The sequence below is a fragment of the Equus quagga genome, chromosome 15 (assembly GCF_021613505.1).
Source record: "Equus quagga isolate Etosha38 chromosome 15, UCLA_HA_Equagga_1.0, whole genome shotgun sequence".
NCBI classification, from domain to species: Eukaryota; Metazoa; Chordata; class Mammalia; order Perissodactyla; family Equidae; genus Equus; species Equus quagga.
In genome coordinates, this window is record NC_060281.1 from 74178286 (window position 1) to 74194935 (window position 16650).

The window sequence follows — 16650 nt, forward strand, 5'->3', positions numbered from 1 at the left end:
CAGATGAGAGATCCCCCACTGAGGAGCCCACGCAGATGAGAGATCCCCCACTGAGGAGCCCACGCAGATGAGAGACACCCCATTGAGGAGACCCAGACAGACAAGATGCCCCCAATGAGGAACCCCAGACAGTCGAGAGATCCTAAACTCAGGAACCCCAGACAGAAGAGAGATTCCCCCACTGAGGGCCCACACAGACTAGAGATCCCCCCTGAGGGCCCACACAGATGAGAGATCCCCCCTGAGGGGCCCCCCGCCCCGGCCGAGCCTCACTCCGCCCCGTCTGTCTGCCCAGGAACCTGCGGCAGATCTTCCAGTCGCTGCCGCCCTTCATGGACATCCTCCTGCTGCTGCTCTTCTTCATGATCATTTTCGCCATCCTTGGTGAGTTCCCTCGCCCAGGACCTGGCGGTCTCTAAAACCAAATTCAGAGTGGACGAAAGGTGAACTGGACAGTTTTAGAAGTTCAGAAAGGTTCTGCGAGTGACATAACCCCCACAGACTCCAGCTTAGGAGATGAAGTATCAGGAGTAAACTGGAAGGCGCCTCTGGACCTTCCGTCATCTGCATCCCCCACCCTGGGCCCCGTCCTGAGCTGGTCATTGCCGTGCGGGTCGTAGTCTTCCTGTATACTGAGGTTTCCTTCAGCACCAAATAGACGGTATTGCTTTGCACGTTGAAAGTTCTGTATAGATGGTCCATAATGTGTGTGTCCCCTCCTGCAAGTCGCTCTTCTGCCCAATGCTGTGTTTTGAAGTGCATTCACGCTGCTCCATGTAGATGAGTTCATTCATTGTCACTGGAGTATAGCGACCTGTTATGTGAGTACACCCAGATTTGTTCATCTGTTCTGTTGGTGGTTATTTTTCACTCACAAATCACACTGCAGTGAATGCGCGTGTTTCCTGAGAGTGTCTCCACAGCGTGTGCCTGGATGGGGTCTGCACGCTTCAGCTTCACTCAATAGAAAAGCAGGTCGTGGCCTTTCTGACCCTCACCTCCTCAGACAAGGCCAAGTATCATGCGACACCCACGTCCAGACACGGGGCTCAGCCAGCGGCGATCCCGGGACATGGCTTGGAGGCCCGAGGCCCCTTCTCTCGTGCCGGGATGGCAAAGACAGTGGGAGCAGAGAGCCCTGGCTCTCAGGCCAGCCCGGGCCCTGGTGACTGCTCTGTATGAGCTGTTGGCTCCCACTCCCCCTACCCCCCCAACCCCACTCCATAGAATTTCTTTTGTGCTCCAAGGGGGCTGACTTCCCCTGAGGTTAGAGTGCCTCCCTTTTCCTACTCAGGATTCCAAGGACTCGGGGGAATAGCCCGTTCTGAGGGGGAGGAAATTCATGGTGCTCCCACCCCGGGACCCTTGGCTACAGGGGAATAGCAGGGTCCCTTTGGAATTGTTACTTGGCTGTCACGTTCTCAAAATCAGAGATTGCAAACTGGCAGTCTGGATGCCAAATCCAGCCTATGGGTGAGTTTCGTATGGTCTGGAAGTGTTGAGCCTGCATTTCAAAATTAGATTTTTACACAAAAATACAGATTTCCTGCCTTTTTTTTTTTTTTTTTTGGTCAGGAAGATTGTCCCTGAGCTAACATCCATGCCAATCTTCCTCTTCTGTATATGTGGGATGTCTGCCGCCGCATAGCTTGACGAGCGCTGTGTAGCTCTGTACCTGAGATCAGAACCCGTGAATCCCGGGGCCACTGAAGCAGGGCACGTGAACTTAACCACTACCCCACCGGGCCGGCCCTCCCTTTTTAATAGTAGACTTGACAGTACTCAGGCCACATTCCCAAATGGCAGCGGTCGTCCAGGGCCCGTAGTACCCGCGCCCTCTGGCAGAGGTTCTCTGGAGTGCTGCAGTCCCCACCGCTCCCTGTTGCTCACCCTCGGCCCACTGCACTTAGTTACATGTATCGCCCTATCCTCTGACATCTGTGTTTGGGACCTCTGCTCTAACCTTCTTTCCAATCTGTTTTCCACCACCTAGGTTTCTACTTGTTCTCCCCTAATCCTTCAGATCCTGTGAGTAATCAGCATGTTTGTCTGTTTGTTCCTTGATGGGAGGCCTTTCCCCTCAGACAGGGTGGCTGGTCGGACCTCCTGGCCCTTAGGAAGGGATGCCCTGCCTGGGTTCTCGTCATAGCTATGGCATCTGAAAGTCCCCGGCACCCCGACTTGAGCTGTTTCCTTCCTCGAGTGCTAAGAGGATCTCCTTTCCTGTCCTTGAGAGGGATATTTCCAGGGTCAGATCTGGAACATTGGAACTTTCTGGCAGAGGAGGGTGGGGAAGAGCCAGGCTAATAGTACAAACATGTGATTCTCTGGGGCGGGAGTCCCAGACTCAGTGTCTGCCTCCAGACTCCACGTTTGCTCCTTTGTCGCCATCCTGCAGGGCTCCTTGGGTGGAGGAGGGTGGTGGGAGGCGGAAGGGCCGGGTGCTCCGGGAGGCCCATCGCTGCCTGTTCCTGGCTGGTGCGCACCCTCGGAGTGGTGCCAGCGCGTTCCTCTGCCTCCCTTCCCGCGCAGTACTTCAGCACCCTGGAGAACAGCATCGTCAGTCTCTTCGTCCTTCTGACCACGGCCAAGTAAGTCCGGGCTCTGCTTGGGCTCCCGCCCTCTGCTAGTGCCCGGGGTCTCCTCTTTTCAGCTGCGAATGTTCCAGGTCTCAGTCCAGGCGGGTGCTTGGGGCACTGGAGGGGTGGGAGTGGCCTGGTGAGCTCGAAGCCTGTGGTCTGAGAGTGGGGGAAGGGGGCATGGGCCGGGAAGGCAGAAAAGAGGGATGTCCTTTGAGAAGATGGAGATCAGCAGAGGCGGGCCTGCGGCTGACGCTCTGCAAATGCAGCTTCCCAGATGTGATGATGCCGTCCTACTCCCGGAACCCCTGGTCCTGTGTCTTCTTCATCGTGTACCTCTCCATCGAGCTGTACTTCATCATGAACCTGGTGAGTCGCGGGGCCTCGCGCTCCGCTGGAGGAGCCTGTCCAGCCGGCACGGTGCTGGGCGCTGTGGGCATGGAGAAGAAGGGACTGCCGTCGGCCTCAGAGGGCCGAATGTGGGGGAAGGACGGTGCAGATTGTAGTCGAGTGTGTGGCGGGGGCCACCCTGTTGGGACTGAGGTCAGCTGGTTATCGCGGTAGCAGCCTCCCTGGGTTGGTACTGCTGAGAGTGCCCAAGTGTGAGCCAGGGCTGCCCTGCGACCTTCTCGTTCTCACGGCAGATGTGTATCATAACGATAAAAGCTGGCACTTATTAAGTCTTAGCACCATGCAGAGTGCTTTGTGTGAGAGGATTCAATGATGTAATGCAAGGCCCTGGAGGTGCTATTAGGATTCTCAATTTATAGATGAGGAAACTGAGGATCAGACTGACAGAGCGACTTGCCCATGGCTGCACAGCTCAGGGTGGCCTGGGGAGCGGCCTGATTCCAGAGCGCTGCTCTTAGCCTCTGCATCCCACTGCACCGCCTGCCAGGAATGTCTGGTGCATTCCCACCCCATTTATCATGAACCGTCAGAAAATCCAGTGCAGACACATTTGTTTAAGGAGGATATGCAGTCCCATGTCCACCGGGAGTTTTGGAGGTGTTCGAGGAGGCTTGGCTAGCACCAGGGACATTCCTGCCATCAGCAGATGACCTCCGAGACCAGGCCACGAGGCCGGTGCCCAGACCCCACGTCAGTGCCCCAATCATCAGGGAGAGGCTTGTATCAAGCCCGCTCTTTATTTTATACTTCCAAAGAGCAGTCTCCCACCCGTCACCAGTCAGGCCCGGGAGAGAAGAGGAAGACACTCTCTGGGATAGACTTGTAAATCTAAAGATCTGAAGTCTTAAAAAGGAAAAAAATTCTTTTTAATTCCTCAAAACCAAAAAAATGTGTTGGTGATCTGTTTATACATGTTACAATTCTTCTATGCTCTTGTTAGTTTAGAATCATAAAAATATATTATGTGTAATTTATTTGTTTGAATTCGTAATGTATTGAGAGCTGTGAAAATCTACGGCGTGGGTCAGCAAACTGCAGCCCACTGGCCAAAGCCAGCCCACCGCCTGTTCTTGTAAATAAAGTTTTATTGGCACACAGCCGTGCCCATTTGTTTATGTATCATCGGTGGCTGATTTCCTGCTACAACTGCAGGGTTGAATACTTTCGACAGAGACCATCTGGTCTTCAGAGCCTAAAATATTTGCTGTCTGGCTTTTTATAGAAAAAGTTTGCTGACCCTCCCTTGACCTAAAGGAAAAAAAAGTGGAGGACCAATCTGAAGGGGTAGAAAGGACAAGAGTTTCCCTTGAAATATTTTTGGAAGAAAAAGAAAGTGTTTCCATAAAGGCGTCTTTCAAATTCTGCTTCCACCTTCCCGTTGCCCTTTGATAATGCAGCCCGTGTTGTTAGGGTGCTAACTTGGGATCAGGCGGTTCCAGAATGTCATGCCCTCCAGGGCAGGCTTCTTTTTCCCTGTTCTGGGGGCCGGCTTGAAGCTAGGACTCCCCAGGAGGGAAGTGCCTGCACAATGCGTTCCTTCCTGCCCCGAGGCTGGAGAACGGCATGGACACACGGCCTCCCCAGCCATTACTCTGAGCTGAACTAGGCGTGGAACCCCGCGTGTTCCTCTCGCTGCTTCCCTCTCCCCCCATAAAACTGCCCGCCAGGGACGAGCTGAGGGTGGAGAGAAGAACCTGGGGGAAATGTAGTGACAGCATCTTCTCGTATCTGAAGAGAGGAATTGACCAGTGGCAGTGAATGCCCGCCTCTGCTGAGAAGGAGACAAACTTCTGCCCCGCGAGGGGCGGTGGGAGGGTCTCCTGCAGCCCCGCTTCTCTGGAGGCAGAGAATGACCTCCCCGACCCCCTGAGGCCCCACCACGCAGGGAAGCCAGGTCTCTGTGCTTTTCCCTCACAGCTTCTGGCCGTGGTGTTCGACACCTTCAATGACATCGAGAAACGCAAGTTCAAGTCTTTGCTGCTGCATAAGCGGACCGCTATCCAGCATGCCTACCGCCTGCTCGTCAGCCAGCGGGTAGGGAGGAGGGGGCTGGGCCGGGAGGGGTTGGTCCTGCTCTCCCTCCCTCGCCCCAAGCAGCCCCTAAGCATGGCAGGGCCAGCAGCTTCAGAAACTAGAAGTCCTGCCCTTGGGAGAGCAAGAAAGCGCAGGGCGCCCTGGGATCCTGTGTGTGCTGCGCGGCCGCAGTGGCTGCCCCTGAGAGGAGAGTGGTCTGGGCTCTATGTGTCCCTGTGTTTCATGTGGGAACACACCTTCCCTCTCCCGCAGAAGCCCGCTGGCATCTCCTACAGGCAGTTTGAAGGCCTGATGCGTTTCTACAAGCCCCGGATGAGTGCCGGGGAGCGCTATCTCACTTTCAAGGCGCTGAATCAGAGCAACACACCTCTGCTCAGGTGAGGGGGGATGCCAAGCGGCCGATGCGGCGGGACAGGCATTCACAGAGGCACCGGCAGGGGGTGGGCAGAGGCTCGTTGGGGACTTTAGTTCTTCACAGAGAGTCTTACACACGTAAACCATATTCGGGAGGGTTCTTTTTGCCACTGACAAAAATCCAACCCAAATCCAGTTGAAGCTGGCTTGACAAAAAAGGGAATGGCTCCTGAGATGGACTGGCCAGCTGTCTACCCTCGAGCTCTGCGTGAGGTGGGGCAGTCCCATGCGAGCACATCCACAGAGGGGGCGAACACACACAGACACACGCACCCCCCCAGCCCGCACCCCCCGCACAGCCTTGAAGAACTGGCCCTGAGCCCTCCGTGGGCCGCATTGGTCTTTTAGACTGCTGATGACCCAAACTCTTCTTTTTGGCTCAGAAAGAAGGAGGCCATCTGCAGAGACGAGAGCGAGCTCCTTCTGGGCTGAGCTGGCAGTCCCAGTTTTTTCGTTAAGTCCTGTGCTGAAGGAGGCTCGGACCCTGTCTGTCCAAGAATTACAGTAATCCAGGAGATTGAAGCTGTCCCTAGTCAGTGTAGACTGAGTGGATTAAGTCTTCATAGCCCCTGGAGGAAGGAGAGGAAAGGTCTGCAGGTACGGGTCCCCTGGGCACTGATGTGCTGGGGCTCCCGGATGTCCCCTCCCCCCACCCCCCTTAAAGTGACCGCAGGCAGGTGAGTGACAGACCTGAGGCTCAGTGGGAACTGTTCTGATTTTTTTGCCTTTTCATGTTGCCTATGACAGCCTCAAGGACTTTTATGATATCTACGAAGTCGCTGCCTTGAAGTGGAAGGTGAGAGCTCCTGTGAGACTGGAGAGGGAGTGGGCAGACGGTTCCATGGGGGGACAAGGCCGAGAGGTGCCTGGAGGTCCAGCTCCTTCCTGCTCGAAGAGCTCAGCTCTCGGCCTGGCGCTGGCACTGCAGGGATGACAGGTGGCCCCCGGCCCCCTCAGTTGGCCTTACATTTGCCATGCAGTGTCCTGGTTAAGAGCACCAAATCTCAGACCCCATTAGTCGCCGTGTGACATCAGGCTTGTCTCACCTGGGCAATGGGACAGTGGGAAGCCCCACCTACAGAGTTATGTTCAGGATTGTATAATAATAACGCGTGTGCATGGCCATTTCACTGCTCATAAACCTTGGCTGTCTTCGTTGTTATTTAGATCCCTGAGTGTTTTCCTTGCTCCCCAAGTTAGCTGGGCCGGCAGGGAGGGAAAGCGGCGTCCTGGTCCCTCGGGCTAGGTTCTGGTCACTGGTCCTAACGCCCCCTCTCCCGTGGCCCTGTTTCCTGGCCAGGCCAAGAGCAACAGAGAGCACTGGTTCGATGCGCTCCCTAGGACGGCCTTCCTCATCTTCAAAGGTAAGCTCGCCTTGGCTGTGGCGTCTGGGCAGCTGGGCACAGCTGGAGCTTTCCAGAGAGCACAGACGGCATTGGAAGAATGCTCGGGGGGGCGGTGTGTGTGTGCGTGCATGTGTGTGTCTGAATGTCTGTGTGTATAAAAGGGACAGAGAGAGTGTGGTTACCCCAGCAGGGAAATCGGTAGCTTAAAACCCAAACCAAGACATTTGTGGAATAGAGACTCATTGAAGGAAATTGACAAAGTGGGATAGTTAGAAGGAATGAAGACTTCCCACGCAGAGGTAACCCCTGTTAATTCTCTGACGTGCTCCCTTCTGTTGTTGGTTATTGTTGTGTGCATTTTTAAAAGAGTGCTGGGATTGCATTAAATACTCTATTCTCAAACCTGCCTTTTTATCAGGTGACGTGTTCTGACCGTCCTCCTGCGGCAGGAGAGGATGTAGTATGGTTTCCTACATAGTATAAGATTCAAAAGTTTAAAAATCGAACTACCCATGTTATTTACCTAGTCGTTGCCCTGTAATTTAATGCCAGTTTTGGAGTTCCGCATGGGGGTAGGTTAGCTCCCAGGGAAGTTCCCGTGCAACAGCCGAAGCCCGGGTCTGGGCTGTTAGGAACGAGAGTGAAGTGTCTCATGACTTCAACCACAGCTAGGGCTTCGGGCACGGCTGTTATCCCATGTTCTTTCGAGGGTTTTCCATTGCACTAGATGATAGTTACTCAAGCGGCTGAATACGTAGCCTGGGCCGGGCCAGCAGCAAGTGAGTTTCAGCAGTGGCCAGCCCGGCTTTGCTCTGCTCCGTCCGGGCTCCCCTGGAGCAGCTGTTGTCAGTGCAGTCTGGTCCGGGGGTCCGAGCCCAAGCGTGCTGTCACCCTTAGAGTGGGCCCTTCCTTTCCGCCCCCAGCATAACTACCGTGTTGCTCACGTGCACGAAGTGTGTGGTGGGGGATGTGTACTAGCACGTGAAAATATCCATGTTAACATTTCTTCTCTTCAAATAGGAATTAATATCCTTGTGAAGTCCAAGGCCTTCCAGTATTTCATGTGTAAGTGAAACATCACAGCTCTAGGCCCCTTTCCTCCCGCGTCTTTTACGTTCCAGAGGGTGGAGAGGCGATTGCCAGAGTGGTCCTGCAGCCGTGTGGTTGCTTATGGAAAATGCCCAGCATGCCTAAGAGTGAGAGGTTATAATGAGCATCCGCGTACCCACCACCCGGCTTCGACAGTCACCCTCTCACGCCAGTCTTTCTTGTCCATCTGTACTCTCACTTGGCTCCTTGTCCCCTCTCTAGACCTGGAGTTTTGGAAGCAAATTCCAGAACCACAGAGAGGGATTGGTTGCTATGTCACTTAAGTCAGTTTTAATCTAGAAGCTTCTCTTCCATCCCTTTCCTCTCTCTTGTAATATTTAGTTGAAGAAGTAGGATTGTTTGTCCTGTAGTCTTGTTTTTGCATGTTCCTCTGTGGCTTATTTCCTATAATTTGGTATATATAGTTGGCTCATATCCAGTATATATACTTGATATATTTGATATTTATCTATTTTTTAATATCTAGAGCTGTGTTATCCAATGTGGTAGCCACTAGCCACATGCGGCTATTTAAATTTAAGCTAGCTAAAATTAAAAATTCAGTTCCTCAGTCGCAATAGCCACATTTCAAGTGCTCGATAACCACATATGGCTGATGTCTTGGACAGCACAGATGAGATTTCCGTGGTCCTGGAAAGTTCTCTTGGACGGTACTAATCTAGAGGCTTGACTGGATTCAGTCTTTCTAGGAAGCTCTGGTTCCATTTAATGAGAAATGGTGTTTAGAGACCACAATCTAAGATGCTAGAGCTGCTCATTGCTTGCAGTTGGTTATTGTTTCTAGGTCTTTCCATGGACAAAGGTAGGGTTTTGATTTTTTGAAGATGAACTGTGTTGTAAGTTTATTCTGATATTTCTAATTCAAGTTCAGGACTATAGGGTTTTCACCTAACTTCATCATTCTTTCATATCTAGATTTCCGTCTTAAAATCCTGGTTCCCAACAACACTAACACAATTACTCATTTGCTTTATCCCACAGTACACACACAATAGACTCTGAGAAACAATATCAACAACCCCAACAACGTGATTCTAGAAACCCCGCTCCAGGATGGACATTCAGATGACTGTGTGTTAAGGTCACCTGGCTAGTTCTCTGGGCAGCAGTGTCCCCATCTGGATACACATTTAGGTTTCTTTATTTCATGTTATTTTTTATTTTTAGGGGTTTTTTACATTTAATTTTGTTGTGTAATTATATAAAATATTTATATGGTTCTAAGTCAGATCTACAAAACAAAGTATATTCAAGGACATTTCGTTTATATCCTGACACCTCCCACAATGGGTAACTTTTATCATGGTTTATCCTTCCATTTTTTAAAAACTATAAGTAGATGCATATATATGCGTATCCCCCTGTCTTAAATAAACGATAGCAGACTTTACACACGTTTTTCCCACCTTGCTTTTGCCAGTTAACAGTATATCCTGGAGACCAGTCCATATTGCTAGAGGGAGATGTTGCTTGTTTCTTCTTATAGTTGACAGCACACCATTTTGTGAACGTATCATAGTTCACTCAGCGAGTCCCCTATCGATCGTTTAGGTTATTCCTAGCTTTTTGCTATCACACATAGTTCTTTAGTGAATAACTTTCAGTTTACCTTGTTTTGTGTTTTTGCGAGTGTCTCATGGGGATGGATCCCCAGAAGTGGGATTGCTGAGTGAGCGGCCAAACCCATATGCAGATTTTGCTAACTAGTTCATGCAATTGTTTTAAAATCAGACCTCTCTAGGGGAAAATCAAACATTTTCAATCCTTAAACCCTGGGTATATTGTCCATCTTTTACACTGACTTGGAATAATTTGTAGGTTTTACTGACCCGTCTTAGCTGGTCTCCCTACAGCGACACAGAGGGTGTGTTTTTAAAAATCCGTAGCTGTTTTCTAGGTGAAACCAGGGGTTGATTTAGCTCATGGTCAGGCACTAAGCAAAGAGGGGTCATGGCATGTGGAGCCGCCCTGCCCTCCGAATCTCCCAGAGCGGGACATTAGCCAGGGGCTGCCGCTGTGGCCTGCAGACGTCCTTGCCCGCCTGTGCCTTCCTTGCCTATTAACGGGCCTGTCTGTTGCAGACTTGGTGGTGGCAGTCAACGGGGTCTGGATCCTCGTGGAGACCTTCATGTTGAAAGGTGAGCCCCGGCTGGGGCCTGGCCCGTCCTGAGGGCACGCCTGGCCCGCCTCTTGAGCCGCTGCCCCTCTGTCTTGCAGGCGGGAACTTCTTCTCCAAGCACGTGCCCTGGAGTTACGTCGTCTTTCTGACTAGTAAGTCTCTGCCATGCCTTTGCCGAACGGCTCGTCTGAAACACCGGCTGGGGGGGCTTTCCCTTGGTTTAGGATCTCGTAGCTCTTCTCTAAAACAGGGAAGCTTGACGAGAATGGAGCAGAAATTGAGTCTGATTCCATCCTGCCCCTATTTAAAAGCCTTCCGTGGTTCTCCACTGCCCTTCAGATCAGGTCCCCATCCTGGGCATGACTCCCACTGCCTGCCCCAGGGGCTCCCTGGCTTCCTCTTCGACCTCATCTCTTTCCAGTACCACCGCCCTCCCCCACGCTGCAGCCCTCATGAACAGTGTCCTTCTCCCAGTGCCCCGGGCCCTTTCTTACCCCTGGGGCTTTGCACAGCTGGCTTCCTCTGCCTGATGCCCTCGTCCCCTTGCCAGACCACTCTGCCTGACATTTGTCCTCTTTTACGTCTAAACATCCCTGAGCACTCTGCCTCTTCATTGCCCCGTCAGTCTTTCCTCCTGTCTGGACTCTGAACTCCATGTGAGGGGCGCTGCACTGTGCTGTTCACTGTTGCACACCCAGCGCAGTGCAATGCCCGGCCCAGAAGAGCTGTGGGAAATGCCTGCTGATGGACACACGGCTGGGCCATCCCCAAGATGGGGAGGGTGCTTCTCTGCTTATGCACAGTGCCACAGTTGACCAGCGCTGGGCTGGGCCCTCTCCTGGAGCCTGCACTCTCGTGGTGTGGCGTGGGTGTGATGTGGGTGTGCAGCCTGCGGGGGGGCTGGACACCTCAGAGCAGCCTCTCAGTGAGGAAACGGAGCCGGACCAGGGTGGGAGCGGCTGCGGGAGGGCCCACTGCTAACCGCTGCCCCCGTCCACAGTCTACGCCGTGGAGCTGTTCCTGAAAGTGGCTGGCCTGGGCCCCGTCGAGTACCTCTCCTCCGGATGGAATCTGTAAGTGGGAGCATGTTCTAAACCAGGTCAGAGAGTAAGAGCCTGGGCCTCTCCCTGCGTACCTGCAGCACGCACGCCATGTCTGCGCCGGCAGGAGGAAGGGCCGAGGAGGGTCGGGGCTTCTGTGCTGTGGCTCGGGGGCTCCCCAGGCTCCGGCTCTTGTCCTTCTCTCTCAGGCTGCCCACGCTAGGCCCTCCTGGATGTGGCTGCTTGAGGGTCCTCAGGCTGGCTGGCTCTTTCTGAGTCATGTAACCCCATACCTTCCCTGACAACTAAGCTCTTTTCTCCATAAAAACCATGACGCCCACAGAGAAGGAAGTCACACCACTTCTTTGGTCAGCCTCGAGCTGGTGGCCCTTCTCCCAGTCCCCCTGAGACCTCGAGAGGTCACTGACGCCTCGTTAGGTCACTCATGTGAAGTCAGGCGGCACTCACGAGACCTTGGTTAAGGAGTGGGGAAGAGTCGGGCAGAACCGCAGGGCATGTACCAACACTGTGTTCAGGGTCGTGTTGGTATCCCTGGAGGGGGGACCCTGTCTGGGGCAGGCCCGCTGGTCTCCAGGCGGCCTCCCACTGCCCAGCCTGCCCCTCCCTCGGTTACTCCGTGAGGGTCGGTGTCACTGGGATAACCAGGCGTCTGTTGTTAGACCAATGCGGGACTTTCAGGAGGGTTTCCGGGTGTTTCTGCCCTGAGGGTCAGAGCCTCGAGGCCCAACCCTGAGATGTGCTGGGCCTGGGGGCCCCGCCAGGCCAACCTCAGAAACCCCAAGGCGCCAGGAAGCTGCTTCCCGACGTGGCCACCGTGGGCCACCGCAGGCACACTGTGCCTCTATTGTGGTTGGCATGTGGCTGCTTGCAAGGAGCGCGGAACAGGGTTGGGGAACGGGCTCGTCGTGGGGAGGCCCGGGGCTGGGCCGGACGCACCCAGCGCCTCCTCTCCCTGCTAGGTTCGACTTCTCCGTCACGGCGCTCGCCTTCCTGGGACTGCTGGCTCTGGCCTTCAACATGGAGCCCTTTTACTTCATAGTGGTCCTGCGGCCCCTGCAGCTGCTGAGGTGACCGGGCAGGGGGAGGGCTGGTCTGGGAAGTGGCTGGAATGAGCCAGAGACTCCCAAGCCTGGGGTCAGAGGTGCACGCTCCCTGCAGAGGCACCTGGGCGGCCACTGTCTCCCCTGTGAGGACGTGCAGACTGCCTGCCGCCTCCCACCACTGGGGCCAATCGCCTCGACTGTGGAAGAGAAATGAGGCTCATGGCTCAGGGGAGCTGGGCCTGCGGTGCTGTCAGCTCAGCCACAGGATCACACGTTCCCAGAGTCATAAACTAGAGAGCCACAGCCTCTGAGGGTCCAAAGGGGCTTTTGAGAAAAAAATGCCCCATGCTTTTCTGGCACAGCCCCTTGTCAAGAAAATCCCTCGCGTGGTCTCCCTTTTTCCCAGGGGCCGTTGTAGGAAACCAGTAGCACGCTGCTTCGGGGGCAGTGTCCCTTCCTCCTTGGGGTCTTGAGCTCTTGTGTCTTCAGAAGCCTGCTTTTCCTCTTGAACATCCCGCTGGCATCCCATACATGTCCACCATCCTGCCCCGTCTTTCCTGGGAGGAGAGGTGGGGCTGTGGGACGGGGCCCGGGGGTGGCCATGCACCGGTGGTGGTGGCCGGGCCAGCGGTTGTCAGCATCCCTCCCATACTCCACTGGCTCCTCTGTGGGCGTGGGTGTTCCCGTTGTCCTGGGGTTTGAGCACTGTCCTAGGCGAGGCCTTGTCCCTCTCTGAGCCTCCTGGCTTCATTTGTCCACTGTGGTGAATAGCCGCTGACACCCCCTCACCCGGGGAGGAGACTGAGGAGCCCCGGGGTGGCTCTGCATCCCTTGAGGGCGGGGCCCGTCCAGCCCCAATGTCCTGGTGCCACGACTGTCCCCTCCCGGGTGCCGGGCTGGCGGCTCTGAGGGAAGTGGGCGCCCAGGTGGGTGCGGGACCCGGGCCTGCCGTCTCCCCTGGTGCTGTGGAAGGCGGGGCCGCGGCCGTGCGCTGCCGTGTGGTGACCCGGCCTCCTCCCTCGCTCAGGCTGTTTAAGTTGAAGAAGCGCTACCGTAACGTGCTGGACACCATGTTCGAGCTGCTGCCCCGGATGGCCAGGTACCGCCCACCTCGCGGCCCCAGGGCCAGGCCTCGTGAGCTTGTGCCCCTTGGGGCAGGCAGCTGGGTGGTAGCGGGGGGAGAGGAGGAGTCCCAAAAAGGACTGACATCGAGGGGCTGGCGGGTCTCGAGGAGACTGAAACCTGGACCACCACAGGTGTCCCTGGCACACTTTCCTCCACTGACCTGTGTGACATATGTAGTTGGGAGGGCAGGGAGCTGTCAACTCACTTACCACCTGTGTCTACATTCACAGGTAAGGGGTCACCTGTGAGTCTACCTTCACAGGTAAGGGGTGAATCTCTGGTGAAGGGGCATCTGTGCCTAGAGTCCCTATTCAAGCCGTTCTGACCCCAGACCCGAATCACGAGGCCCCTCCCCTGCAGACTCTTTGCAGTGGTGAACCTGGCTAGGGGCATGCCTCTCCCCAGTCAGCCCAGGGGGCCTGAGGACGCCGGGGCTGCCGCAGGAGCCGGTGCCTGCCGCGCCCTGAGTCACCCGTCCCTTCCGACCCTCCTCCCCAGCCTGGGCCTCACCCTGCTCATCTTCTACTACTCGTTCGCCATCGTGGGCATGGAGTTCTTCTGTGGGATCCTCTACCCCAACTGCTGCAAGTGAGTGTGCCACGGGGCCCCGCCCTGCCCGGGCCTGGCAGCCAGGATGGCACACTGACCCCCCCCCGGGTGGGTCCCCTGGGCCTCGGGTCCTCAGGGCCGAGCCCCTTTAAGCCCTGGGACTCACTTTGCCTTGCTTTCAGGGCTTCGTTCAGTGCAGTAGCTAGGGAGGGGCCTGGAACCACAGGGTGGTCCCAGGTGAGGATGCCTGAGCCGGTTTCCTCGTCCCCTAAGCAGGCCTGGGAGCCGTGCTCCAGCCAGGCCTCCATCAGCCACACAGCCAGGCCCTTTGGGCTGAGGGCCGAAGGCCGCTCCAGAGCCAGGAGTAGCCTGGGGCCCGAGGCCTGAGTGCCCAGCTTCCTCCCTCTTCTCTCTGGAGGTGGCTGGGGGCCAGGGCAGACATGCGTCCCTAGTGACAGCCCGTAGGATAAGACAGACGGACACTCATGGGGAGGTCTCAGGGGCAGGGACAGAGAGTGAGGCACAACCTCCCATGACCTCTCCTTTCCCTTCTCCTGCCTCCTCCTGAGCCACCACGATGAAATCACAGTGCTGCCTTTAAAATGTGCCCATGTGGCCTGAGGCACCGATAAAGACAGTTTCCAAGGACACTGGAAGCCATTCGGAGTGTCAGGCTGAGCTCAGAACCAGAAGCCTGTAGCAGTGGGGCACAAGCTTAAGAGTGCAGCAAAATTGTCAGGGGAGCCGCAGGGGCCCAGGGCTCTGCCTTCTGAAGAAGCTCCCCGGGGGCCCAAGGACCCGATGTGCGGAAGTGTCCGTGTAGATACAGCAGATCAGCCATAGAGGGTCGGAAGGAAGGCAGCCAATAAGCTCTCAGAACAGGGCGGCCTGTTGGCACACGCAGGCTGAGTGCTGGAGCACGCCTGGCCGGGAGCTTCCCCTCGCCATGCTGCTGCCGAGGACCTGGCCTCAAGCCGGTCCTAGACTGGGAGGTCCAGACGAGGCTCTGCCTCTCTCCCCGCCCAGCGGCGTCTCTCTCGGGTAGCTGGGCAGCAGAGAAATGCCAAGTGGAGGCAGATAAGGGGGGCAAGTCTGGGGTTCCCACCAGCACCCAGCAGGCGAGGGAGCCAAGGGCCCCCTGCGAGCCGGGAACTTGGGCGAGAAGTGCGGGGCTGGGCAGGACACCCGGCTGGGCCAGGCCAGATGCTCCAGGTCGGACCTTGGTTTGCTTAAATGTTTTGTCCCCTGTCGAGGTGAGCAATTGTCCTGTGACCTTGCCTTCTGCCCTGTGTCTCCCCGGCCAGTACGAGTACAGTGGCAGACGCCTACCGCTGGCTCAGTCACACCCAGGGCAACAGCACCGCCGTGGAAGAGGGTTACTACTATCTCAACAACTTTGACAACATCCTCAACAGCTTTGGTGAGTGCAGAGGCCACGGGCGGGACCTCCCTGGGCCTGCTGCCCCTGTCACCGCAGGGCCCAGGCGTGCTGTAGCAGGGCTGTCTGAAGTCTCCCCTCCGGAGCTGCTGGCCTCACTTTCTCGAGTCTTCTCTGGCCCGGAGGGAGGGTGTGGTTGCCCAGCCTCGTGGGTGCAGGCCAGGCCGCATCCCAGGGCTCTCTCAGCCACTGGGTTTTCTTCCTTTTTCTGATACTTTTTCAGTGTCAGGGAGCACAAGAGCTTTGTGCTTTCCTCAGGGAGGGCGTGCAGCCCAATGCTGGGGAGCTGCCCCTCTTGTCACAACCCCACAGTTGCAGGGTGGGGCCCAGCCACACCAGCCTGCCACAGTGCCCTGCACCGCCCCTCGCTTGTGCCCACACAGCTCTGCTCCCGGGTTCCAGGGAGGGGCTGGGGGAGAAGTAGCCCTGCCAGGCAGCATCTCAAGAGGAAGGGGAGCCCCACGTGGCACCCCAGATCTACAGTGAGAAGGTCTGGGTGCTCCTTCCCCAGCACCCATCCCAGCCCTGGTCCGTCACGGGCTGCTGAGGCAAAGGGCGTGCTCTTTGGAAGACAGCCAAGATGTCACACTCCCTGTGGGGCAGGCACTCAGGGAGGGCCTTGGCTGGTCTGTCTAGCCCAAGCTAGCAAATGAGGACACCATCATTTAGGTGCATGGTACCCAGGATGGGTAGAGAGAGGCCACTTGAAACTGACTCTGAAAAAGTGGGTCTGATCAAGGTGCTCTCTTTCTTCATTCCCTTTGGCAGTGACCTTGTTCGAACTCACAGTTGTCAACAACTGGTACATCATCATGGTAAGGACCTCGGTCAGCTCCTGGGGGCAGCTCCCCACCATCCTCTGCGGCCAGCTCTGCATCTCCCAGCGCCTGGTGTGGGATGTGCTGCCCTTCCCGTTCCCTGTAGGGGGTGGGGTCCTCGGGCCTCGGCCGGCGCTCTGTAGGGAGCCCACAGTATGGGCTGGGCCCCGGGATCTGCCACCTTCGCACTTGCTGGACTTGGCTTTTGTGCCTGCACCCCCGCACATGCCCCAGCAGCAGGAGATGCCACTTAGCCTCTGAGCCTCTGTCCTCCTCCCACACTGGGGGAGAGACTTTTCAGTCAAGAAACAGCATGGCAAGAGTTATTGGTTTGTTGCTGGTTTTTTTCCCCCCATTCCTTAAACTCTTCCAAGTGCCACCCCCATGTGGGACAAAGAGCGTCCGTGTTAGTCCAGAGCCCCACTGCCCTGGGGAGTGTCCAGGCCTTGAATAGCACAGAGGAATTTTTAGGCCCAGAGGAACGAGGTCGCCTTCCTTTGCCTCCCACGACCAAAGGCAGCTGAGGAAGGGACTGTGAAGAGCAACCGGGCAGCCTGAGTGGACAGTGACCTGCCCCCACCCGGCCCTCACTGGGCAGCCCGA

The 16650-nt window shown here is 56.0% G+C and overlaps 1 protein-coding gene across 11 annotated transcripts in view; it reads left to right on the forward strand.

Annotated features, from left to right (window-relative positions):
• Positions 1 to 16650, forward strand: part of TPCN1 (two pore segment channel 1) — a 59505-nt gene that overhangs the window by 36935 nt on the left and 5920 nt on the right. For all 11 annotated transcript variants that reach the window (XM_046639232.1, XM_046639236.1, XM_046639237.1 and 8 more), the window contains 17 exons: positions 296 to 384; positions 1994 to 2028; positions 2533 to 2591; positions 2849 to 2948; positions 4908 to 5024; positions 5277 to 5401; positions 6186 to 6234; positions 6739 to 6802; positions 7805 to 7849; positions 9976 to 10032; positions 10112 to 10165; positions 11014 to 11086; positions 12034 to 12141; positions 13145 to 13216; positions 13741 to 13830; positions 15096 to 15211; positions 15998 to 16044. In XM_046639232.1, coding sequence (XP_046495188.1) covers positions 296 to 384; positions 1994 to 2028; positions 2533 to 2591; positions 2849 to 2948; positions 4908 to 5024; positions 5277 to 5401; positions 6186 to 6234; positions 6739 to 6802; positions 7805 to 7849; positions 9976 to 10032; positions 10112 to 10165; positions 11014 to 11086; positions 12034 to 12141; positions 13145 to 13216; positions 13741 to 13830; positions 15096 to 15211; positions 15998 to 16044 — 1300 coding nt within the window. The remainder of the gene's footprint in view (positions 1 to 295; positions 385 to 1993; positions 2029 to 2532; positions 2592 to 2848; positions 2949 to 4907; positions 5025 to 5276; positions 5402 to 6185; positions 6235 to 6738; positions 6803 to 7804; positions 7850 to 9975; positions 10033 to 10111; positions 10166 to 11013; positions 11087 to 12033; positions 12142 to 13144; positions 13217 to 13740; positions 13831 to 15095; positions 15212 to 15997; positions 16045 to 16650) is intronic.